General features: G+C 41.2%; 1 protein-coding gene across 1 annotated transcript in view; it reads left to right on the forward strand.

Moving 5' to 3' along the window:
- Positions 1-27,403, forward strand: part of LOC149083202 (NACHT and WD repeat domain-containing protein 2) — a 56,985-nt gene that overhangs the window by 21,839 nt on the left and 7,743 nt on the right. Inside the window, exons 3-10 of the mRNA XM_089236390.1 lie at positions 4,232-4,475; positions 4,704-4,935; positions 8,616-8,802; positions 9,518-9,717; positions 10,447-10,774; positions 14,918-15,298; positions 24,937-25,280; positions 25,900-26,100. Coding sequence (XP_089092516.1) covers positions 4,414-4,475; positions 4,704-4,935; positions 8,616-8,802; positions 9,518-9,717; positions 10,447-10,774; positions 14,918-15,298; positions 24,937-25,280; positions 25,900-26,100 — 1,935 coding nt within the window. The 5' untranslated portion in view covers positions 4,232-4,413. The remainder of the gene's footprint in view (positions 1-4,231; positions 4,476-4,703; positions 4,936-8,615; positions 8,803-9,517; positions 9,718-10,446; positions 10,775-14,917; positions 15,299-24,936; positions 25,281-25,899; positions 26,101-27,403) is intronic.

Raw genomic sequence — 27,403 nt, forward strand, 5'->3', positions numbered from 1 at the left:
GATGAATCTCATTCTTTTCTGTTGTAGAATTTGCCACAGCCGAAACCCGAGATATAGCCAGTCTGGGGCCCCACTAAAAATCTGCGTATTGTGTCCCCGCTACTGGATGTGGGGCCCTGGATTTTATTCGTTGTAAAATTGATAAAAATGAAAAATTCTCACGGGGGGGGGGGGGTGTCCGACAAGCTTGCAGGTCAGGGCTTCATGGAAATGTTGGCAGGTTGTAATTTGGTGCCCCTGAATGTATCTCATTGATTTTTGTGGTTTAACATTGTAAAATTTGCAACACATCGGTAGCCCAAGATATATCCAGTGTGGGCCCCACTAAAATTCAGCGAATTGAATCTGGGGACCCCCATGGGGAAGTTTTCTGGGGATACTTGATGAATCTCATTTGTTTTTTGTTGCTTTATTATTATTTTCATTAAAATTCGCTTCTTCAGTAGGCTGGTGCTTTCACACGTCCCTTTCCCCTATAAACAAGATATGTCCGGGAGAGAAGTGGGGGTGGGGGGGGTTGGCCGCCAAAGGCGGCAGGGGGGCAGAACCCCCCTAGTATTTCTATAAAAGCATTGTGATTGTTTCTAGTAGTATCGACTTAAAATCGACACTTTTGGCATTACTAAATCGATTAAATTCAATGAAAATTCGTCATATGAAACCGCAATTGATATTATAGGCTTGATGGGAAAAAAATGATAGAGGGGGTGGAGTGTTATATCCGACGCCAAATGGTGTGTCTTGAAATCATTTTGACCGAAATATTCAGGGGGATGGGGGAAGGGTAAATAGGAAAGTAATGTACTTGTGAAATTTTTCCGTCCAAATGATGGGGGGGAATTAGATTTGGCCGCTATAGTAACTAACGTGAATGACGTCACAGAGTGAGTATCGGCATACATAATATACGGCGAAAACAGCCTTGGGTTGCTTTTTTACCGATCCCCTGACGTCACAAAATGACGTAAGTAACGACGTCAGTGTCCTCGGTATCGATTTCTGCACACGGCTCGTGTGGAGAAAACGGTTTCTCGCTCTCTCTCTCACTCACTATCTGGAGCAATGGTGGATACATCCGCCTCTATGCTTGTCCATCGGCAGCTTCAACGGAATGCAGTTTTGAGGTGTACCGACTGTATGTGTGTGCACACTCATGGCTGGAAACACATTGAATCCAGAGGATTTTCAATGTATTCCTCTGGATGCCGGTTACAGTTTTTGGAAGATAGACAAAAATAGTACATTACATAAAATATTCATGTATGATTCACTGATTGGGGGGGGGGGGGATAGGCGAGAAAATTAATACTATATCCTTCTTTGCTATTAAGTAACTCGAAGCACAGGAAACTGCTCAACACGTGTGTGCCATGTACGAAAATGAATATACTCTTGAATATATCGGGAACCGTTTGACCTATCGGAACCAAATGATGTGTATGTACCGAAAGGCGTGTCCTCCCCCCCCCCCACCACAGAACTTGCAGCAGGGCACTTAGACTGGGATAATTGGCGGGCCCCCAAACCAGTTTTTTCACGGGGGCCCTTCCCTCTGTGGTTAATTTATGGTGTGAAAAATCAAAAAGTGGTAAGAATCGTTCCGGCCCCTGTCAGCCCTGCCGAGAGGTTAATGTATGTATATGTATAATACCCATATATTACCAGCGCTCGCAACACACAGGGTCGGGGCACCCAGGGCGTGGCAGTGCACACATGCCTTCATGGGGAAGTTGAAAGGTTTCATTTAGAGGCCCTGGATGAATCTCATCTTGTTGTTTAACATTGTAAAATTTGCAACGTCGGTAGTACGAGATGAAGCCAGTGAGATAAAGCCAGTCTCAGGCCCCACTAAAATTATGCGGATTGCGTCCCGGGAAATTAGTTAGGGGCCCCTGCTTTGTTATAAAAATGAATAAAAATGAAAAATTTTCGTGGCTTTCACAGAGGGGATGTTTGACAATCTTCCAGATGAATCGCGTTGTTTTTTTTTTAAACTGCAAAATTTTGAACAGTGGAAGCCCTAGATAAATCCAGTCTGGGCCCCGTCTAAAATTCTGCGAATTGGGTCCCGAGTCCTAGATTGAGGGCCCTGGAATTTAGTTACCCCTTAATTTGTATATATATCATCTTCCCTGGAACCCAGAATCTTGCATTCCTTGTTGGTTTAGAAATCGTTTTGATTTGAGTGTTCTAGTGATGTTGCCACCCACCTTCCATATTAGAAGAAGAAATGCAGACGCCTGGATTCTCACGTTCATGTAAAAATAGTATTGAAGGTCTTCTTCTTCTAAACTAGTGTTTCCCAAAGTGGGCAATATTGTCCCCTAGTGGGTGATGGAATGGTCCAGGGGGGCGATAGAAGCTACTGGTTTAACATAGGATCCTATGGGTCCGCTTGCATAGAGGGCGATGAGAGAGAAAAAATTCTGTACAAGGGAGGGGGGGGGGGGGTGATGGAACAAAAAGTTTGGGAAACTGTGTTCTAAACCATGCATGCACCTCGTCCATGTTCCTCTGTGGAACTTTTAACGAATTGGTACATGTTGAAATGTGCGTGTACGTGTTGTGAACCTAACGCGAAGTTTGTTTCCGTGTAATGGTTGTTTTTTTTAGTGCTGCCATCTACCATCTATTTTTAGAGCTATGAGTGAAATATAATGATTTAAGATTCGTTCTGTTGTAGGCCTGTTGCTCTTTGTGACGTATTGAAGGTCTGCCAACTCTCTGCGGTGAGACTTTTTCAAATAAGAGAGAGAGAAAACAAAACAACTTCATGGCCGACAATCAATGTAGGGTTCAAACGTGGATCCATCATTTCGATGAGAGTCCATCACGATGCACATAGCAATACGAACGAAATCCAGAATGGATATAACGTTGAAAGCTTTTCATTCATTTTGGGGAATCACACAGTTTCATTGTTTACTACACAAGACCAACCACATCCACTATAGTAGTTTTTCTTAACCCGTTTTAGCCCATGGCCCCCTTCGGGACATGTTTTTTCCAGTGTCCCCTGCCGTCTTATCCAGTGCCCTTCCACCCTCATCCAAGAGCGAGATCTTTTTTATTTATTGAATTTATTCGGAACTAAATTTATAATGAACAAAAAATTTCATTTATAAGGCTGATCTGGATCCCTGGGCCAAAAGCGGATCCGACGGGGGTGACGATCATCCTTCCTGAGAGTCAAATTAAATGGGAAAAATGGGTCTGCATCGTAAAATAAGGAACGATCCAACTATGAGTTGCTCTTTCCGACCTGGATTCGTTCCTACCTTAAGCTAGAGCTCAGTTAACTTCCTTCTTGTCATGATTCTATGCAGGTACATCTGAACATCAGGTCTCCGGGCAAAGAGATGTTCTGGGACCTCATACTCAGCTCGAAGTAACAGTTCACACGCCTATTACTCGCGCGAAGATCATATAATACCAGTTCTCATTACGTAGGCCAGTTTTTCCCAACCTTTATGATTCAAAAGTGATGATTTACAATTTCACAGAACTAAATTTGTCATTCATGCAATGGCGGTAGATGACAATGATCCCGCGGACCCAAGGTTGGAAAACTTTGATGTAAGCCCTCTGTGGGCATGATGACTTCGGGTCATGTCCAGATGGGCCCATGCGTTGAGATGGTCCAGGTTTCATGGGCAGCTCTGCTGGAGTCCCATTCCGGAAGTAGTCATATTTTTCCCCACCATACTTCACTTGAAAGCTTCACAGCAGAATTTTTTTTTTCACAGCTCTCTGTGACCCCCCCCCCCCCAAAAACGTTTCGTAGCTTCTCTTTCATCAGATTTTCACCCATGCCCCCCCCCCCCCAAAAAAAAAACATCCTAGGGTCGCATGGCTGAGAACCATAGACTAAAGATATATACTATTATTACTCTATGCTGAGAACCACTGCACACTATAGGACACAAAATGCGTGCTTTCAGATGGAAAACCAGTTTATAAAAATATATGTATATGCATTTAATTAAGAGATCTCTGATGATCAATTCAATAACACACAGAATGACGTGTTGAGTAAAAGGCTAGAAAAGCTGGATAGCCATCCCTTATTTTGTTGACTATTTTGTTTCTTTCTTTTTACAGGATGCGGTTCTCCGCCCATTTGTCTCTTTCACTTATTTACTAGTGATGATGCCGCTGTAGATCTGCTAATACTAAATATGCCTTTTCTCTCTCTCTCTCTCTCTCTCTCCCCATCCTTCTTTGTTAAAAGGCTGTGAAGATGAGTTTGCAGCGAGGTCATCTATCGCCAGTATTTTCAAAGTCTGTCAGTCTCTTTAACAAGAAAATGTCGTCTCCTGTCGTCGCTGAAATCTTGTGGTCGATGTGGAGGTCGTTTTGCTGACAGTCGTCGACATTTGATCTGACGGGTCGACTGAAGGACCACCAGCCAAAATGGGTAGCAGCTGCTCGTCTGCCCAGAAGAAAAAAGACAAACGCAAGCAGAAAGACAACCAGTTGAGTAACACAAAGCAACCAACTCTCCAAATTTTGAATGTATTTCGTATTTCTCAACTCACTAAAACCAAAAAAAATGTTGTTTTTTTTTAATTTCAGTCATCATCTCTTGATGACACTATATGGGAAGAAAGAGGTTCAACGTGGTTGAATCTTGTTTTAAAGATAAAAAAACAAACAAAAACACACACACTAAACCGAAGTAACCGATGTTTTACCGATTCCAGATCTCCCGTGAATGGAAATCGACGTCGATCTGCGGAGAGTCTTCCCTATGGGAAAAGTTCACCTTCCAATTCTAGGCGACCGTCATCTGAACCGATACCGACATCTGCGCTACCATCAGCACAAGAAACCGAATCATCTCAAGTAGTCAACAAAACACCCCTGAATGCATCTCTGTCGCAAGCCAGCAGCACTGGCGCCGGAGGGTCGTCATCTTCACCCCCTGCTGGAACCGTAAGTAAAGCACACTGCTCACATTAATGCTCTTGCAATGTTTTATTTGTCTTGGTCTCACCATCGTGCCGGTCGTCCACTGTAGCAGCAGGGCCGTCTTAAAGGCCTGTCCCACGAGAACTTGCTTGGGGACGCAGGGTAAGATAATTAAAGTAAAAGATAATAAGTCTTTGTTTTGAAATAACCGCAAAAACCACAGCCGGCGTTAAGCCGTGGCCTTTGTATTGAAAGCAATAAAAAATTATTGCTTCCCCGAGGCCCAAGACGACCGCGGATCCTGACAAAGACTTTTATTATCTTCAACTTTAATTATCTTACCCTGCGTTCCCAAGCAAGTTCTCGTGGGACAGGCCTTTTAAGAGCATCGTGCCCCCCCCCCCCGCCAAGTGATTTTCCTGAGGCCTGAACCTGGCAAATTATCGAAAATTTCGAGAATTTGCGAGACTAGATCTCATTGTTGTGAGGGAGGCCCTTTCTCTAGAGGCCCCCGGGCCGTGTTGGGTGGGCCAATGCGTTAAGACGACACGGTGTAGTAGTCTGGTTCATACACGTGACTTGTTATCGCTCGTAGTAGCTTTCAGTGGACGACCAGCCTCTCAGAAAGTATTCCGATATTTTCTTCTCGTTAAATTCTGCTTTGTGACGTGTAATCGACTCCCGACGTATTGGGTCAGTCTTGGGTAAATGGCCAGTAAAAAATTATGCCCGTGAATTTTGATGTCCCTTGTTTTATGCAAGCTGTAACGAACGGGGAGGTGGAAGGATAACGTGTTGCTCTTATTTTTGACGATATGCATGATTCTTTTAAATCATCTATCTGTGTGAAGTGTGGTCTTAAGAGTATCATGGACCCTGGAGAAAGTGATGTTCTATTCTAGGGTAGTGTTTCCCAAAGTGGGCAATGGAATGGTCCAGGCGGAGAGGGTGGTGAAGTGATGAGAGAAAAATTTTTAAAGGAGGGGGTAATGGAACAAAAAATTTGAGAAACTACGTTCTAGCTTCTAGGGTCTCTCTACCTGGATGGAAGTACAGCAAAAGCCCTCTTAATGGTCACCCCTTAGATGCGGTCACCCCCTGGCCCGTAACTAGGCTGAGGCAACAAGGGCACTGCCTTGGAGCCCCGATCCAAATAGGGCCTACCACAAATGTTATGCATAATAATACTAAGGGGAAGCCCCAAGAAAAGGATTGCCCCGGGGCTCCGAGAAGGCATGCTACAGTCCTGGTCACCCGTTTTTTACATCCAAAAAATAATTACATTTTCTTTTACAATTATTCACTAGCAAATCACTCTCTTTCACGGATGATTTTATTTTGTCCCGCTGGTCCTCTGCATCGAGATACTGTACCAATATTTTGTACAGCTGTTTGTTCGTAGCCTTCAAGCATTGTGCCCCGATATTTAGCTATTTTCTGTCTCATATCATGTTGAGGGGAGTGCTTGACTGATGGGGAAGGGAAGCTCACCCAGCTGAAATTTTTCCCGACACAACCACTTTCTTCGCGACACTGAGTTAAAATTACTTTGGTCACAGAGCCTGATTGTGCTTGGTTTACACTGTTTATCCCTCCTTCAATTTCACCGATGTCAGCAAAAGAAGGGTTTTGCTGTATCTTTCTCGCCATATTTCACTTAAAGCGTTTGAATTTCTTCACACGTCTGTGGTGCTCTCAACCATCTGTCGCACAGAGTAATAATACTATAGAGTGCGCGCGAGGGGTTACAATGTGAAGCAAAGATCTGGAGTCACGTGACTCCAGTCGAAAGGCTGGTCAGGGAATCTCGCTGGCAATGCTTTCCTTATGGCTACTCGTATGGCGATCTACACGCGCTGCCTTATTTTTGATTAGAATGGCCAACACTTGCGCAGCTTTCGGATGTTCTGAGCGGTTTAGGAAAGGGGGACCAGTATCCTTTCACAAGGGAATACTTTTTTGCTTATTCCCCTTCTTATAAATTAAAAATTGGAATATTAAATTGACGATTCAATGGATTTCTGACGTAATCTCAGTTTTTAACGACTCCATTTTGGATTTAATTCAATTAAAGTTCCAAGTTTTGGTAAAATTCAAATGTCATGAATCATTATTAAATGTTTTAATAGAATTTTTGGCAATAAATGATTGAAATTGTGTTTTATGAAGTTTTAACTGAAATATACGTCTCCGCAAGATTTGGCGAGCTAGTGAGTTCATTCGACTTTTGCTCAACTTGGAAGAAAATATGCTTTTCAGGAGGAGAAATTTATGAAAAATATTCTATTTAAATAGAATGTGAGGAAAACTCCCCCCCCCCCTCTAGACAATTGCAGTTTTGCATAAAAGTGCATAACAACCTCTAAAAATAATAGTATTTTTACCCCTCTTCACACCTGAGATAAAACTATTACAGAAAAGAATTTTTTTTATTCATTAATTTATGTTTGTTGTATGTGAAATTGCCGCTTCAAACAAGAAAATTAATTATTCAATTGATTTTTTGAGTCAATATCTGTACTAAGACCTGAAGTCATATATTGTGTACCTCAGATGTTATCTTGAAAAAGAATCATTCTAAAAACGATTTAATACCTTAAATTAAGATTAACATACGCATACTTTTGGAGCGAAGAGATTACATATGTCATATATATATATATATATATATATGTGACATGTGTAAATATTATATTATATATATGAAATATTATATCCTAAAATATTATATATATATACACACTTTAAATTATTACATATATACTCTACATGGAATTTTAATTCTTATAATTTAGAGAAATTGATGATGAGATTCTGTAATTTTCTTGAGTAAAATCTATTTTAATCCTGAAATATTATGTAAGTGTTTACAGTTTTGTGTGATGAGGTTATAAAAGGTTTTTCAGGAATGTTAGAAATGAAACTTTTTCTTATTGTTTGAATATTATTTCATGACTGAATATGGTATGAGTGTGAATGTGTTACATTACATAACATAATATGATGCATTATAATTAATTATACATTAATTATGAGTATATAGAGTAATTGTAATGTTCTGGAAAGATATATTTTTGTTTTAATAACCCCTCGTATAAATAAATTTTCGAAATTAAAAGCGACAAAGTGAATGAAGAGAATATTTAAAAATATAAATGAATTAGGCTTTACAACATATACGTTGTTCCGTTTTCCAATATTTGTTTATTTTATAGACTTTATTTTTTCAAATCTGATACTCCCTAAATATTTCACATAAAAATGAGTGAAATTCATTGAAAAAATGAAGGAAAGTTTTCATCAACTTGATCGAATTGAGTCAAATTTCGTTACAGCAACATCCTAGCTTCTGCGAAAACGCGCCAAATGTAATAGCGCAGAACCTGTTCTTTCCCCGACAATACTGCTCATCTTTTCTTCACGTTCGACAAGTTTTATGAATAGCGTGCGCGGTCTATTTATATCTTAAGTCTATGATCTGTCGTGACTTTCCCTTCAATGGATTTCCAAATGTTGCTTCCCCCCAGGGCCGCAAGATGGAGCAATGTGGCCCTGGGGGGTGGGCACATGGCTGCAGGTCAAGAACCATAGTTCTGGACGATGTAGGGATCAGAAGAAACATAACGTGAATCGATGTCCAGACTAATATGTTTACTCTAAGATTTTTAACTCGCCTCTGGTATAAAATTTTGATTTTCTTTCAGGTGGACACCCCTGTCACTAAGGACGCACCTTCGGTCAACATGAATAGTGGTCTTCCCGACATGCGGCAGTTCAGCGAGCAGGTTAGGAACCTCATAATGGGGAGAGTGAACAGCTACACTCAGGGCGAAGCAGCGCTGGAACCGAAACTTCAAGAAATAATGCTTTACATATCCGCCGATTATAATGGTAAGTTGACTATGAGACAGCAAATATTGACATGGAAAGTACTTTTTATTGCGATGTGTAAATGAGGCTAGCAAAGGCCGAAACATGATGCATAATCATAATGTGTGTGTTGATCAGCTTGTAGCAAAACATCCCATTCTTTTAAAAGTGAGAATCTTAGCACCTCGCGTTTTCTTAATGAACGTACACTTTAACACGCGGTTCTTGACCTTTTGAATTCCGTGGACACTTTGGGCCAGTCACCGACCCCCTGTGCCGATAAAATGGAGGCTACCGATCCTTTACAAAACAATAATTACATAATTACTGTATAATACTGTATATAGCAATGTAAAAACATTGAAGCAGAATAATTGTTTTCTCATTCAAGCTCACGGACTCCGTGAGCCCCAATAATAAACAAACTTAAGTAATAAAGTTCTAACCCCCCTGCTTCAACCCTTCCAGCACGGTGTTTCCATAGTGAGACCACCTGTTTACATTGTTTTCTATGGGTTTTGAGAAAATGTCTGCTGCCTGACCTTCAAAGGGTTGATCGGTTTGTCAAACACTGGACGCTGACATTACATTCATTCGCCAAATTCTTTATTTTCTTTCAAACCGTATGCAGCTCTTGTACACCACAGAGGTAACTGTGGCATAATGTATTATACGGTTGTTGTACTGTATCAACAACCTTGCTTCAAGTAGAAATTTTATTTTGCATGTGTTACAGATTCTCAAGTGGAGCAAGATGCTTTCATAGAGCATGTTTATCCACACCTGCGGAAGTACGCTGCAGGCAAAGGGTACGAACTGAACGTCGTTGACGTGCACTACGGAGTACCAAGTCACGCAGTTCTAGATCACTGCTTGAAGGAGCTTTGCGTCGACCTCGTGAAGGATTGGAAGGCGAAGAAAAGGCTCTTGGCTCTGGTAAATTCCTTTGTTTAAAACCTATAAAATTATACCTATATCATAGTAATATGCGGTTTTAAATTTAAGTTTTGAACTGAATTAACCCGAATAAAAAATGTGAAAGCAAAAATTTAACTAAAAAATGGACTAACTGAAATAGACTTCTGCAAATCGATGTTATAAAACGTTGTGATGGCAGCGAGTGATTTATTAACGAGGCGTGACCGCAGTACTACGTAGTACAAAAAGTTCGGGAACTTATTTCAATGTTTACCAAATTTGAGTAAGTTTACCGGCTGAGAGAGTAAAGGGTCGACACGCATAGAATTTGACAGGTGGAGGCTGTTCTAAATTTCATATTTGTTTTTGAGACGGAAAGCCTTGAATGCTTCACAATCCTGAACTACTCACATAAGCAGGCCCGACTATTTAGACATGGGGGGAAGGTAAGCTGAGCAGACAGGACTATGGGGACCCTACTACTACTACTAAAGTCGAAGATGTTCGATTAGCCAATTAATAATGTTTAAATTTCGGGGATCCCAAAATCATTGAGCCCTGGGCAAATACACCAGTTGCCCATGTAGAAATTGGACCTTGCATATACGCTGCATGCGTTTCATCCGGATGAAACCGGTTGTAGTGCACTTGTCGCATGATACGCTTTGTTTATTCGGCGAAGAATGTTGTAACTGTGCTTTATCGTTATCTAATAATATTTTCAAACGCTCCTTTCCAATAACTCAGGTTATTTTCAATGACAATTTGGGAGAGCCGCTCATACCCAACAGTTTCGCAAAACCCCACTTCGAATCATTGATGGAATCGTTCCCGTCAGAGAGTGACAAGGAGCTCTTCTTGAAATGGTACAGCCTCGACGAAAACGCCTCTCCCCCTGCTTACTTACTGAAGACCGTCGTGACCGCTCTACAGCAAGACCAAGTCTCCTCGGACGAAGACGAGAGATCGAACAGACAGTCCCTGATCATCGAATGGACTAGCCAGTACGAGAAGATGATGGCTCTGCTGAAAGAACACCTTCCCGACGCTCAGAGAAACAAGTACCTCGTCTCGGGTAATCCTGTAAATCTTTATTTTCCTCTGATATCGCGTCCCTGGTCAATATAATTTCAAGGGAAAAAAAAACAGATGCAAATTACAGTACATACTCTGATACCATTAAACTATACGCATGCACCTCGTTAAATATTCCTCTGAAGAATTTATAGAGCATATACTTCATGATCGTAAATAATGAAGTGATTAGAAATTAATTAATTTTGACCTACGCCCCTGACTTCAGTGTTCATTTGGGAAACTTTAGCTCTGTTTATCTCAAGGTAATAATGGGAATAAATACATATGGATGCTCAGAGGCGGATTTATGGTTTGCCGCCTGTAGGCTACACGAATTTTGCCCCCTTTCGAACTTGCCACCCTTGGCTATAGAAGTATACACCAGCTAAGCTCATCTGTAAAACGCCTTTGTGGAGGCTAAAGTTGTGGATAAAAGTTAATTTTAAGTAAAAAGTGAAAACGACTCTTGAATCATGCTTAGCTTATGCCAGGGTATGAAAAAAATCATGATTTTTTTCTTTTTAAATCTCAACAAAAGAAATCAGATTTTTTTTATTTAAATTAGATTTTTTTATATTAAAATTAACTGGCTGCATCAAAACAAATCTTGTTAATCATTTAGAAAATATTTTCATATATGACCTAACTACTTTTTTCTTCTAATATAGCTCAAATTTAATTCAGCATTAATGAATAATCAACGAACGAATTATAAGCAAAAAATACGAACACCAAAAATCTGTGTTTATGTAACATGAAAGGTCATTGAAAACAATTTAACTTCATGGATTAAAATTTTTTTGCAGAGAAAAATACTTTCATTCATGAACCCCCCATTAAAGTGAATGAGTGGTGGCAACTCAGTATCACACATCTGGTGCAGACATGTCAATTCACTCGATGTACAACCAAAGGGCCATTCAGCATCAACTAAATAAAAAAAAAATTCTGTTGGCCGGATTTTTTCTTGCACAATGAATAGGTGTGTTTCCGACTTGCATGATGGTGTTTCATAGTTTACACATTTTTAGTCTTTCACAGATTTAATGAGTTTTGGTAAAAAAACGAACACGAAATTTTAATACGAAAAGTAAAGTCGAAAGCCCAATGATATGTTGGTAAAACACCTATTATTATTTTCAATCAGCAGTTATAGGGCATACAATTCAAAAGGCTTTATACAAAAAATTCCTCCATGGCAATGCATTGAATATAAGGGGTCATTCAAGTATTACATCAGCATCTATGGAGGGGAGGGTGTTTCGGATTTGCTGACTTTTGATGACCGGGGGGAGGGGGGTTTGAATGATGCTTACGTCATCAACCACCATTTATGAAATATGAAATATTCTTAATGGCAACTTACTTGGTATGCCAAAAACGAAGAAAACCTTTCCCTATATAGTTTGTGGGAATCTGAACTAACATTTTCCCCATTCATGTGTCCTCTACAGTGCTACGTTAGTGATCTTTAAATGTTCTGCGGATTCTTAAAACCATCTGAAAATTTGTCCGGGCTGCTCAAGTGCTTTAGAAATGTGTCGCGGGCAGCTTAAGTGCTCTGGAACTGTGCCATGCGTCACTCAAGTGATCCTTAATTATGCCGCGGATCATTTAACTAATCTGAGAATGTGCCGCGGACCACTTAAGTAATCTGGAAAAGTGGCGCGGATAACTTGGGTGATGTTGAACTGCACGGAGGGCCGTTAATGTGCTCCAGAACGGTGCCACATGTCGCCCAAGAGATCTTTAATTGTGCCACGGACTGCTTAAATATTCTGGAACTGTGTCGCGGGTCACTTAAGTGATCAGCGAATGTGCCACGGGCCACTCAAATGCTCTGGGATAGTGCTACTGGTCACTTAAGTGATTTGCAAAAATGCGCCGCTTAGTTCATTTTTACAAAATTATGTTTGAGGTGGCGGGCCACAATAGATAACCCTAAGGGGGGCCACATTTGGTCCGCGGGCCATGGGCATTGCATATAGCTTGGAGGGTGGATCGCAATGAAATTCCTGTAGAGGAATTTAGAGTTAGCCTTCATCTCAGTGTTCAAATAGCATTGAAATTGACAGAAATTGATTATCATAACGTATAAACGTGTTTTCTTGAAAATATTAATTTTTTAAATTATTTTTTTACATGAAAAAAAATAAATTTTTGATCTTCTGAAGGGGGCGCACGGGACCCCCTATGTCCCTTGCCCGTGTGCATCTCTGATCCCAATATGCGTTAGCAGGTAGGGGCAGTGCTGACAAGTGGGGGGGGGGGTCAGCGTTTTGCTGACTTTTGCTGACGGGGGAGGGGGGGGGGTCAAAAATGGCTAAAAATCTGCTGATGTAATACTTGAACGACACCCCTAATGCAGTTTAGCTAAATTTATCTCCCTATATTTTGCTTCAATGCTTTCCATGTGCAAAACCTAGAAATAGAGCAGCTTTCTTCCTGCACTGTATCTAGGAATTAAGTTCAAGTCTAAATTTACCCTAAAAGTGATCTTCTATAATTCTTTTAATCACAAACTTTATCACATATCAGTAACATGCAAACCATACCGGGTTACATTTACTTCAATATCATTGAATTTATGTAAAGAAAAAAAACAGAATTTTTAAATTTTGTGATTTAAATCAATGATTTTTAAAAAAAAAATCAAGCTGGTTTAAATCGGCGTACCCTGGCTTATGCCCCCCTCATTTTCTCGCAGGTGATTGAACGTTGAATTCTTTTCTTTCTTCAGAAAAATTTAAAAATAAAAATATTAAGAAATGCGATTTTAATCAATTTGCTTCAATTTCAAATGTTACTTTTTGAAGATTAGTAACTCTAAATTTCTCTGAAAGAGATTCCCTATAAGCACTTTCCTTACCTCTCTCTCCCTGCAAAAGAACCGATTCGGTGGTGATAAGAACCCCCCCCCCCCCCCCCCACGTTCACATGGGAAATAGAAAAAGCGGGTTTAAAACCCGCTTCAAGTATTTTCACCAATGACTGCTTTCCATTTCATTCCTTACGAAGGAAAAAAGTCGTCAAGCGGGTGCTAGAACTCCCAATGCTACCGCAATATTTGCACATGTGAACGGAGCAAGAACTCCCAATGCTACCGCAATATTTGCACATGTGAACGGAGCAAGAACTCCCAATGCTACCGCAATATTTGCACATGTGAACGGAGCAGACTCATCGCCCTCCACCTTGGAGAGGCATAACTAGTTTTTTGTTCGAAGTGACATATAACCATGAAAAACAGCAGAATAGGGTTCAGGATTGGTTATAGTGATAACACTGACGTAACCCTTCGCTCAAAGATGGCGGTTAAGTCAGCCTGTGGGTTTTAAATCTGTCCTTCTCGCACAGGCTTTTGCCAACGAATTTGGAGGATTTGTATTTGAAGTATCGGCGATAAAACTGGTTTCCTTCTTCACATGTTAAAAATAGAAGGAGGGGGAGAATAGATGAAAATGTACAGTATAGATTTACTTTCGGCCCACCTTCTCTCTTTCTTCCTCCCACTATTTTTTCTCTTTCACTCTCTCTTATAAATGCATAGTAGAAAGATACATTATATGTGGGGGAGAAAAATCACTAAACAGTGATAGAAAGAAAGAGACGGGAAAAAAACCAACTCCGGTCATAGGTTTAACAATAAAGCTTCGCGATGTTAAAAAAAGAAGTAAAAAGAAACAATGACAACTGGAACGAATTTCTTCCATTCGCGTTTGGACGAGATACCTCGTTCCTGATCGTTAAGGTCTAAATGTTAAAATCGAGGAATTGTGTGGGTACTCCAATCCCTGGCTTCTCAACGCAGTTTGATCGAAAAACAAGAAAAGTTCTTACAATAAGTAACTAGTAGAAAATTTTGAGAAATAGTGGTTAGTTGGTCTGATACAGTAGTTTTCAGAAAGGTGACTTTTGGGATGCGTCTTAGAATGAAGCAGAAATGAATCAACAACGGAAATACAACGACTAAAATGGTGCAGCAGGGATCATTAGTTCCTTCGGTGTTCATCCGAGGGGTTCCTCGACTGTAAGTGCTGATTGAAAAACACTGATCTAGTGGTATCAATTAATTAAAATAGCAATGTTAACACGTGAATAAATAATTTTATTGAATGCGAATATTTGAATAAATTTTCAGTTTTGGAAGAAGAGATAAAGACTCTGGTCGCGACTACCGATGACTCACAAGGAGACTCGAGCAGCCGCCGAACCCTATGGATGCAAAGGCGATTCACCCACGCTCCCAAACTGAGCAGCACCACAAGCGGTACCCACCAGCAGCTGGATTCACGGCGAATAGACAAGACAAAGATTCAGCTCGAGGATTTCTTGCCGGATTCACAGAAACTCGTTCAGTACGTTCGTTTCCAAGAAGGAGGCAAGATAAGTCCGGAAAGTGACGAGGAGCACGCCAAGTACATCACCGATCTATGTGCGTCGATAAAAGAGGAGCTCGCAAAGATGATCGATGCGTTGTTGGAGGAAGATTTCTTGGAAGAGGCCATGACGCCCTACAATGGTAAACTACAGCGTTTATTCAAACTCTATAAGCATTATTCACATTGCTTTTTTTTTGAAGTGATAATTCTTTAGGGACGCTGCGTGAAGTTTTAGATCCACGTCAGAAAAAGTGAAACGGAGGAACTGCAATGACGTAAGCTTTTCTTTCCCTTAAAAACGGTTGCCTGAACCATTTTGCGGTTTTTGTCCGACAATTTATTACCTTCCCCCCGTGACGCCGTTGTAATCGCACAACGTCCCCTTAAGATGGTAGGATAAGCGATGCATACAGTTTGGAAGGGGGCCGTTCAAGTATTACGTAAGCAAATTTTTAGCCATTTTTGACCCCCCCCCCCCTTGTCAGCGAAATTTCGTCATCAATTCTGCCCCTCTGAATCCAACTCATATTTTCATAAAGGGTGGTTGATGACGTAAGCATTATCCAAACCCTCCCCCCCCTTGTCATCAAAAGTCAGCAAATCGGAACCCCCCCCCCCCCCCCCCATCGATGATGACGTAATACTTGAACGGCCCCAAGGAAAAAACATTTGGTTAGGGTAGTGTGGAAGAAGAGAGATAAGTGTGAGGTGTGAATCACCTGCTAAATAGACAAGTTATGTGAAAACTCAAGACTTGTAATTATTTTCAAATGAGAAGCGGCAAAAAAACGAAAGTTCCAACTGTTGACATTTCGACAAAAATTTCGGTTAAAAAAATTTTTTTTTACTAATTTATTAGTAAAATTTATCATTAAAGATGAAACTATCACAATCGAATTTTAGCTCGTGATTTTCAATATTTAACTTGAACTTTCAAAAAGTGAAACACCTCGGGCATGTGCGAGGACCACTCTGAAAGGTTTTTGGAGCCCTCACAGACAGCATAACAACTATTAAGTTGGTTTATATTCACATACATTGAAAGAACTCAAGACATTCATGTCTAAATTCTTATTTTTTCAATGCATTTTTTTGCTTTAAAAAAAAATCGCCATTAAAGTTTAAAACATCGGCCCAATTTTCGCGGGGTTTCTGGAAGAAACATTCCCCCCCCCCCCCATCCCTCTTTTTAGTTGCCGAGAAGTACTTGAGATCGATCTTCATTTTAATACGGATTCCGGTCCTTCACTTACGTGAAATTTTGTTTCCATGTCGCATTTTTGTATTATGGGCATTTTACGCTTTACGTGAACTCACTTTACGAGGTTTTTCAATCATTTTACATACCAATTAATCGCGTAAAAAAATCTCGAGGTAGAGTGTGGTTCCCGTGGTCCTGCTATGAACATCTCGCGATAGATAGGGTATAGTTCACGTGGTCCTTCCGTTATGTACATCTCGTCATATATAAAGTACTAGCTATAATGTCCGGGTTTTCTTCAATTACTGGGAGGATTGAAAAAGTGACAAACCATTGTAAAGGAATAAACTATAAACTATAAATAATCTTTTGAATACATAATATACTGACAGCATTAAAGAAGTGACAAACTATTGTAAACTCATATAAACGTCTGATACGCATTGCTAGGGAACCACGGTAACCAAAGTAAACATTCCGAAAGTGTTTGTTCATGCCCAGGAACCATTGTTGCCCCCCAAAAGTTTTTTGCCCATTTCGGGCATATGCTCTGACGAACTTTTAAAGTAGCCTCTCGTTCAAGTCGGGTCCCATTTGGTATATATGAGAAATTTGACGACGATCGATCTAAAATTATAGATTTGTAAAGAGAACACACACACACACACACACACACACACACACACACACACACACACACACACACACACACACACACACACACACACACACACACACACACACACACACACACAGAAATCAATCTATACAGGGTGATTCAGAAAATATAGGAAAACTTTAAGAGGTGATAGTGCACACCAATGCAAACAATTGTCATCAAAGAATGCATGGTCTAACATGAAACGCAAATGCGAGGTAGCGCGTTTCGAAACTGTCGCTCCACAAACGTTAAAACGGCATTGGTGTTTGAATTTATCGGGAGAAAAAGAACACCATGCATGCAATTGTAACCTGGGCAAATCTGCGTCACAGTGAATAAAAGGTGCGGACGCCAGCTATGTGAAGTTATTCCAGTGTGCAACCGTTCTAACAGTTGTAACGTACGGGATAAGGGCACACTTTAGTAATACTGAGTCCGCGCCTTTTATTCACTGTGACGCAGATTTGCATACGGTTTCTTCTTCTTCCCCAGGTTACATTTGTATGCATGGTGTGTTCTTTTTCTCCCGATAAATTTCAACAGGAATGCCGTTTTAACGTTTGCGAAGCGACCGTTTCGAAACGCTCTAGCACGTTTGCGTTTCATGTTAGACCACGCATTCTTTGTTGTCAATTGTTTGTATTCGTGTGTACTATATATATATCACCTCTTAAAGTTTTTCCTATCTTTTCTCTGTGTGTGTGTGTGTTCTCAATAAAAATCTACAATTTTAGACCGATCGTCGCCAAATTTTGCATATATACCAAACGGGACCCGACTTGAACGATAAGCTACTTTAAAAGTTCGTCAGAGCAAGGCAAATGCCCGAAATGAGCAAAAAACTGACGAGCCACAATGGTTTCTCGGCGTCAATAATCACTTTCGGAACGTCTACTTTAGTTACCGTGATTCCCTTGTAATGCGTTTCAGACATGTATATGCATTTACAATGGTTTGTCACTTCTTTAATTAGTCAGTATGAGGCTTTTTGAATAGATGTCGTAATCACCATCGACATCACTTTGAGGAAGAGGCACGGGATGATCCCCATAGAAATCAATGTTGAAATAGCCTATTTTACCGTAGAAATGAGGAAATTAAATGGGATTTTCCTCCACACATCAGTAATATAAAAAATCGAATTGAATTCTCGATTTTTAAAACATGAAGTTCGTTTAGAGATACGAAGCCGAAAAAATTAAATATAAAATAATTAGCCGGACCTATATTCTTTTAAGTTGAATATTTTTTTTTAATAAACTAATCACAAAAACACAGACATATGTACAATATTCATGAATAACAATGATTTCGAATTTTTATTTATATTTTCGCAAGCACGAAAATGAAAATTAATGTTTCCGTATTGTCATAATATCCAGTTGCATCAATCCACATAGTTTAGAATGGTTTGAAATTAATTATTGGCCCACAAATTACATTGAAGAAATTCCGCAGCTTTAATCAAGCATTTGTTGAAGCAAAAACAGGTAGATCGATAACTTGAACTCCAAAAAAAGATTTCGAAATATCTAGCGCCCATCAAAAAGAAGAAAAAACGATTCATTTCTACTTTAATTTATATTTGTGTCTTTCATTAGTCGCGCAGGTAGGTAGTCGCCATATTGGTTACCTTGACTACGGTTTGTATGTCCCTCAAGAAAGAGGGAAATATCACGTGATCCAAAAAGCTTCATATGTATAATAGTTTATATGCTTTTATAATGATTTGTGACTTTTTCAATCCTCCCGGTAAAGTTTTAAGAAAACCAAGAAAACCCAGACAGCGCTGTGGGTATTATACCTAGTTTTATATATATAGATGGTTCCCGTGGTCCTGCTATAAACGTCTCGCGATAGATAGAGTATGCTATTATAGAGAGTAAGTTCCTGTGGTCCTTCTGCTATAAACCTCTCGTGATAACAAGAGTGTGACTGTCGTGGTCCTTCGTCTTCTACGTACATTGCGCGATATAGAGTGTGGTTTTCATAATCCTTCTTCTATGTACGTCTTGCGATAGAGTGAAGTTCTCGTAGTCCCTTTGCTATGTACATATACTGTATATAAAATAACATGTCCTGACTGACTGATTCGTCATCGCCGAGCCGAAACCACTGAAACTATATGAAATTCGGCCAGTAGTTTCATTTTATGATGTAAATACCCACTAAGAGGGGGGGTTTCAAAAAATTCGACGACCTCTTAACGGGGTTCAAAGTTTACACACAGAGAAATCATGCCGAGCCGAAACCTCTGAAACTATAAATGAGAAATTTGGCCAGTAGTTCCATTTCATGATGTATAGACTCAGTAAGAATGGGTTTTCCGAAATGCGGCCCACTGAGGGTATCATAAGGGGGGTTCAAAGGTTATATGAGGAAATCATCGCTGAGCTAAAACCGCTGAAGCTATAATATTAAATTTGGTCAATAGTTTCATTTTACATGTAAAGACTCGGTAAGAAGGGGTTTTCGAAATTCAAACCCTAAGGCGGACTTACGAGGAGTTCAAAAGTTATATAAGATACTTAACCCCTGCCTGTGCCGAATATGATTTGATTTGCCACACGGAGGACATAAGAGATGTCCTGCAGAGCCGAAACCGCTGAAGCCATAAATATGAAATTTGGTCGGTATTATATTTTATAATATAGGGACTGACTAAGACGGAATTTCTGGAAATTCGGGATCCGGAACTTTCGCCCCCGACATTTCGTCCCCAACAGTTTGTTCCCAACATCTTGCCCCTGGAACGTTTCGTCCCCATTACATTTGACCCCCGGAAATTTCGCCCCTGACATTTCGCCCCTGGCGCGTTTGGCCCCGAAAAATTCACACCTGACATTTCACTTGCCCTGAACGTATGAGTGACCGCATGAGTGATTGACTGTGTGAGTGACCGTGTGAGTGATCGAGTGACCGTATGAGTGACCAAGTGAGTGTGAAATGGACTGTAGGAGTGCGTTAGTGACCGTAGAAATAACTAATCGAGTTGCAGAATGACTCACCACGTGAGTGACCGTATCAACTAGAGTGCAATTGACTTTATGAGTGGATGACAGTATAAATGACCACGTGACTGACCGAATGGCCGTATGAGTGACCAAATGAATGACCTCATGAGCGACCAAGTGATTAACTGTATGAGCGATCAAGTGAGTGATCGAGGGATTCACCGTGTGAGTGACCAAGGGAGTTACCGAGCGATGAAACGTTTGAGTGAATGAGTGACCAAGAGTGAGTGACCGATTAAATCTTATGTAATTTTCCAAGTGAGTGACTGAGTGATTGAGCATATGAGTGACCAAAGGAGTGACTGAGTAATTAACCGTAGGACTGACCGATGACTGACCGAATGGACGTATGAGTGACCAAGTGAATGACTGCATGAGCGACCAAGTGAATGACTGCATGAGTGACTAAGTGATTAACTGTATGAGTGATCGAGGGATTGACCGTGTCAGTGATAAAGGGAGTTACTGAGTGATGAAACGTTTGAGTGAATGAGTGCCCAAGAGTGAGTGACCGATTAAATCTTGTGTAAGTTTCCAAGTGAGTGACTGAGTGATTGAGCATATGAGTGACCAAAGGAGAGACTGAGTGATTGAGCATATGAGTGGCCAAAGGAGAGACTGAGTGATTGAGCATATGAGTGACCAAAGGAGAGACTGAGTAATTAACCGTATGAGTGACCGAGTGACTGACCGAATGGACGTATGAGTGACCAAGTGAATGACCGCACGAACGACCAAGTGATTAACTGTATGAGTGATCAAGTGAGTGATAGTGGGATTGACCGTGTCAGTGACAAAGGGAGGAATTGAGCGATGGAACGTTTGAGTGAATAAGTGACTGACCGAATGAGTGACCAAGTGAGTGGCTAATTAAATACTTTTGTAAGTTTCCTAGTGAATGATTGAGCGTATGAGTGACCGAGTGGCTGACGGAATGAAAGACAGAGTGAATGCTTGAATAAATTTGCGAGTGACTGAGTGATTGAGCACATGAGTGATCAAGGGAGAGACTGAGTGATTAACCGTATGAGTGACCGAGTGACTGACCGCATGAGTGACCGAGTGGTTAACTGCATGAGTGACCAAGTGAGTGACTATATGTGACCAGGTGAGTGACGGTACGAGTGCTCAAGTGAGTGATCAAGGGACTGACCGTGTGAGTGGCCAAGGGAGTTACTGAGTGGTGGAACGCATAAGTGAATGTGTGACCAAGTGAGTGACTGCATGAGTGACCGAAAGATTGATAAAGGGAATGACTACATGAGTGACCGAAAGATTGATAAAGTGAATGACCGTATGATTGACCCAGTGAGCGATTGAGTGATTGGCAAAGTGAGCGATTGAGCGATTGAGTGATTGGCAAAGTGCGAGGGTGGAGTTGTCTGCAAAGATGATCCTCCTCATCCCCTCCCTTTTTATAGGTGGTTACGTAGCACTCAAAGACCAAGTGACTCACACTTTAATGGATTCTAAGAATTTGGAATTTTCAGTTTAAGCATAAAATATTTTTCCCAAATTTACGACTCACACCGGTGTGGTCACTCACACTATCATTCATATATTCACTCATACGGTCACGCGTACGGTCAAGGTAGGCAAAATAACAGGGGGTCAATTTCCGATTCACTTGATTACTCACTGAGTAACTCATATGATCACTCACTGGGTCACTCATATGGTCAGGGCAGGTGAAATGTCCGGGGATAAATTTTCAATTCACTCGATCACTCATGAATTCATTCACTTGGTCACTCATGCGATCAGGGAAGCAAAATGTCACGAGTAAATGCCCAACTCACTTGATCACTTATGTGGTCACTCACTTGGCCACTTGTACCATCATTCATATGTTCACTCATACAGTCACGCGTACGATAAGGGCTGGCGAAATATCAGAGATAAATTTCCGCTTTACTTGATTACTTACTGAGTCACTCATATGGTCACTCACTGAGCCACTCACTGGGTCACTGCCAGGCATATGGGCAGGGCAGGCGAAAGGTCAGGGCGAAATTCCCGGTGTGAAATGTCCGGGGGCTAAATGTACCGGGGTGAGATGTCAGGGGCGAAATTTCCGGGGGCCAAATGTACTGGGGACGAAACGTGCCGGGGCGAGATGTCGGGGACGAAATGTCGGAGGCGAAATATCGGGGGCAAAGGTTCCGTGAACCGGAAATTCAACCCCTTCTAGGGGTGTAATGGGGGAGGGGTTTCAAATGTGATATGGGGGAAATCATCGCAGAGCAATTATCAGATTACCAAATCCGCGCGAGCGAGGCCGCGGGTAACAGCTAGTCTCGTCACATATTTTATATGTATATATACACTCATTTCCATAAAAATTTGCGCACCCAGAATAAGTCGTCAAAATGAAACGAAATTTTACACATGTAAGTACTACGTTGATATAAGTAAGTGATTAGAAAATCCAAGAAAAAGGATCATTTATTGCAGAAAAAAGTACAGATGAACAGAAGTTTTAGTACTCTGTTGGACCCCCCTCTAGCGCGAATGCACGATGCGATACGAGCGGGCATTGAGGCATACAAGTTCCGTATGATCTCCGGAGACATCTCGTTCCACAGTTGCCGTAAATGCGCCTCTAGTTCGACCAACCTCGTAGGGTGTCCAACTTGCCGCCCCAAATGATCCCAGATATGCTCGATTGGTGACAAATCTGGGGATAGAGCAGGCCAGGGAAGGGTGGTAATGTGGTGGAGGCAGTCTTGTGACATCCTTGCTGTGTGTGGCCTAGCATTGTCTTGTTGAAAAATGGCTCCTGGGAGCCCTGCCATGAGTGGCAACACATGTGGCTGAAGGATGTTATGGACGTACCGCTGGGCTGTCATTGTGCCATGGATCAATATTAGGGGTGACCGTGTATCGTAAGCAATGGCACCCCATACCATGACACCAGCTGTGGGAGCGGTGTGTCGCTGTAAAGCGAAGGCAGGATTGAAGCGTTCACCACGGGGCCTCCACACACGAACACGATTGTCATCACTGCTCAAGTTGAATCTCGATTCGTCGCTGACGACGACCTGGTTCCATTCCGTTGCAGTCCAATCCCGTCGTGCTCGACACCACTCCAAACGGAGGCGTTGGTGGGTGGGTGTCATTGGCAGCACACGTAATGGGCGCCGCGATACCAGATGTCCTTCAGCCAGGCGCCTTGCGATGGTTCGGGAAGACACAGGGGCCCGTAGTGATGCTGCTGCCTGTGTCTGGATAGCGGCCAATGAGGCAGTTGGCTCTACGCGTGCGTTTCGGATGATGTGACGGTCTTCTCGACGACTGGTCTGTCGAGGGCGTCCTGAACCTGGTCGCCGTGTAAATGATGTCTCTTCTGTCCACTGGTCCCAACACCTCCTCACAGTGAAATCAGAACGGCCTAGTTGACGAGCTACTCGCCGAGCTGACCACCCAGCTTCCATCATCCCGATGATTATTCCCCTATCGAACTCTGACAACTGCTCATATGGTCTTCGACGGCGGCGTAACGGCATGTCTACCTCAGCATTTCCTTTGCAAACGATTAAATACACTCCAGCAAGCTCTGCTTACCTGTTTTATACTCCAAGGAGAACGAAGTTCAACGCCCTCTAGTGGCATTACGCAATGCGCAATCACGCTGCATTTCTAATCATTTGCATATCTGCCCGAGATGTACCTTCAGGCCAACTTTCGTTTTGATCCCACAATTATTTCTTGGTGCGCAAATTTTTATGGCAATGAGTGTGTATATACATATATATGGTTCCCGTGGTCCTTATGCTACGTTGATTTCGTGATAGAATATGGTTCCCTTGGTCGATTATTTGATTATTTTTATCACCTTCCGCACACGAGAGCTAATTAGACTGGGACACAATTTATTGCCGATTGCGAACGGCAGCGTTCGACAATTTTTTTATATTTTTTATACTTACCGAGTGGTTGGTGTGCTAACTCCCAGCGGTAACAATCTTTTTCTGCGGTCATGTTGTCGCCGTATCTGTTGTAGCTCCGCGTCAGGAAAGTTTCTGACAAGGACGAATCGGATATCGAACTCGCGACACCTCTAAACATCCTTTGGCACTTTAGGCGAGTATCTTATCAACCTGGGCCACCGCGCCCGTATATCTCTTAATAGAGTATCACGGTTTCCGACATCCTTCTGCAATATAAATCTCGTGATAGAGTATGGTTCTCGTGGTCCTTCTGCTTTGCACATCTCGCGATAGAGTACTGTTCTCATGCCCCTTTTGCTATATTTACATCTCCCGATAGAGTGTGGTTCTTGAGGCTCTTCTGCTGTACATACTTTATGTACATAGAGTGTGGTTCCCGTGGTCCTTCTGCTTATTACATCTTACATTTCGTGATAGGTAGAGTATGATTCCCATGATCCTATTCGCCATTTTTTAATTCGCGCTGTGCTCAATTCAATCGTATGGAGGTTATTTGAAAAGAAACACATTCTTCCATTTAATCACCGATCACTTCGCGAAGCACCAAGAAATACCTGGCGGAGCACAGTTTGGGAACCCGGTATCAGAGGTTTAATTCTATATAACACACACACACATACACAATAACTAGAAAGGCCCAACTCCTCTTGTTAAGTGAAATCATTTCATTCATACATGAGATTATCGTGTAGCCATCTTTACTTCTGGAGTAGTTTTGAGTTTGATCGTCAATCGAAAATCATAGTTTCGGAATCCGAATCAACGAACGATTTTTAATAAATAGCGTTTCTTACAATATCATGATTTTCTGCATCACGCTTATGATAACGTGTTTTTTATTGTTTTTTTAACTATTAAACGCTTATGATAACAAATGAATGACGTATAAAAGAAAATAAAAATTTTCAGCGAGAAAATGCTTATTTCATTAATTGTTATTAATGTCTTATAGGCTTGGAGAGACCGCTTTACGCAGAGCTTGTTCAACATCACAAGAGATGCGTCGACATCAACGCAAAAACGAATTTCACGAACGAATCCGGACTGTCTCAAGTTCAGGAATACATAACGGGCAACTCGACAAAACCTTTAGTAATTCATGGACTCGAAGGTTGCGGTAAGACTCACCTGATTGCCACGTGCGCTAGTCAATGTGCTACGTGGCTTCCTGCAGCTATAGTTGTTCTGAGATTCGTCGGAACCACTCAAGAGTCGTCCAGCGAGAGACAGCTTCTACGCAGTATTCTAGAGCAATGTTGCGTTCTCTTTGGAGAACACCCGGCATTCGCTTGTCAGGTCAGTTATGTGTCTATTACCACTTCACCTTTTTTCTCTCTCGGAAGTCGATACAGATGGTGTTGTGGAAAATGGTTTTCATAATAATAGTATGATAAAGAAATAATTCATAAAAGTCTGCACATCTCACTGACTGGAGAATTAACTGTCCGTGCGGAATAAGATGCTGTGTTGTTTGTGTCATTGCATAGGTGAACAAACCTTGATTGATCAGTCTTAATTGCGCTTTGAGTTTTCACAGCTTTCTGTCCTTGTTGGTGTGGTGACCGTTGCGGTTTGATTTTCATTTGATTTTTCGATTTGCATAATTTTCATAACGATGCACTATATGTTATTTTCGACATCTCAATGAATTCTGGGTTTGCCGGAGATGTCCTGTTCCCGCTGGGAGTGGGAGGAGGCAAAGTGCTTTCTTTGCCTCTTGCGACAGAGCCTGGGTGTCTAACGCTTTCTCCAGTTCCTCCAGCCCCGTCCTAGAATTGTTAACGAGCCCCTCTGTCGGAAATTTATATTGCGAAAAGCATCACATAATTCTGATTTTCTAGTTATGCTGCTGATATGCGTGCATATTTATTTTGCTCAGTGTTCTTTTTCGTCATATTTCTTCTTGTTTTTCCAGAGTACAAAGGACTGGAGTTTGAGGTTCGAAACTCTTCTGGAGAAAGTTTCAGAAGCTCGTCCCTTAGTGTTAATGATTGACGGAATCGACGAGATTGTGGACGCCGTGGAGCTGCTTCCGTGGCTTCCTAAAGAACTTCCCGCTCACGCGAAACTCATTCTGACCGTGAAAAATGACTGCAAAGCTCTGCAGCACATGAAGGTAACCAATTTCCCAAATAGGCCTACGTACGGTTAACACATTCGCATCGAGAAACGAAAATTCTTGTTTTTAAAATATACGGGTTGTCATCGGGAAACGAGAATTCTTGTTTCGCACATGTTGAAATGCCTTTATATCACTAAAATATCCCGATTTATATGAAGGTTTTAAGAAAAATAGCCCGATGTAATAAAAATGTGTTAATACAGGGCTTCAACCTTTCGTAGAATTTGGACTACAAGCATTATTCCGTTGAAGCTGCGATCGTGTAGGGCAACGCACGGTGAAAAAATGCTTACACATACAAAAATATATAAATCTATATATATAAAATTGATTTTCTGTGTGTCTGTGTGTCTGTGTGTGTGTATGTTCTCTATACAAATCTACAATTTTAGATCGATCGTCGCCAAATTTTGCATATATACCAAATGGGACCCGACTTGAACGATAGGCTACTTTAAAATTTCGTCAGACCAGGGCAAATGCCCCAAATGGGCAAAAAACTGTCCGACAACAATGGTTTTTGGGCCTCAACAATCACTTTCCGAACGTTTACTTTGGTTACCGTGGTTCCCTAGCGATGAGTTTCAGACGCGTTTATGTCTTTACAATGGTTTGTCACTTCTTTAATGCTGCCAGTTATGTATAATAGTTTATGCCTTTATAATGGTTTGCCACATTTTCAATACTCTCAGTAATGAGGCTTTTTGAATAGACGTCATAATCATCACCATCATCGCTTTGAGGGTCAGGAAAAGGGTGATACTCATAGAAATCACTATTAAAATTGCCGATTTAACTGCATAAATACGGAAATTTAGTGGGGGGGGGGGGGTCCCTGCCACATCAATAATTTTAAAAATTAAATTGAATTCTCGATTTTTGAAATATGGAATTCACTTGGAGATACGAAGCCCAGAAAATTAAAAATATGAATAATTTGCCGGATCTACTTTTGAGTTGGATATCCATGTAATAACATTGATTTCAACTTTTTATTTATATCTTCTCAAGCATGAAAATTAAGTTCTCCGTATTGTCTTTTGATATTTATTTGCATAAATTCATATAGTTTAGGATGTTTTTAAAATTAGTTATGGGCCCCGTAAAGTGCATCGAAAAAATTCCACAGCTTTAATTAAACATTTTTGGAAGCTCAAACAGGCAGAAATAGATAACTTGAAGTTCAGGGGGAGGGAATCGAAATACCTAACACCCATAAAAAAAGTGGGGGGGGGGGGGACTATTCATTTCTACGTTTCTTTAAATTTAGATTTATTTCTTTCATGAGTCGCGCAGG

Source organism: Pholcus phalangioides, unplaced genomic scaffold (assembly GCF_987345545.1).
Source record: "Pholcus phalangioides strain wild (caught in Gottingen) unplaced genomic scaffold, Ppha-v1.0 ptg000009l_1, whole genome shotgun sequence".
NCBI classification, from domain to species: Eukaryota; Metazoa; Arthropoda; class Arachnida; order Araneae; family Pholcidae; genus Pholcus; species Pholcus phalangioides.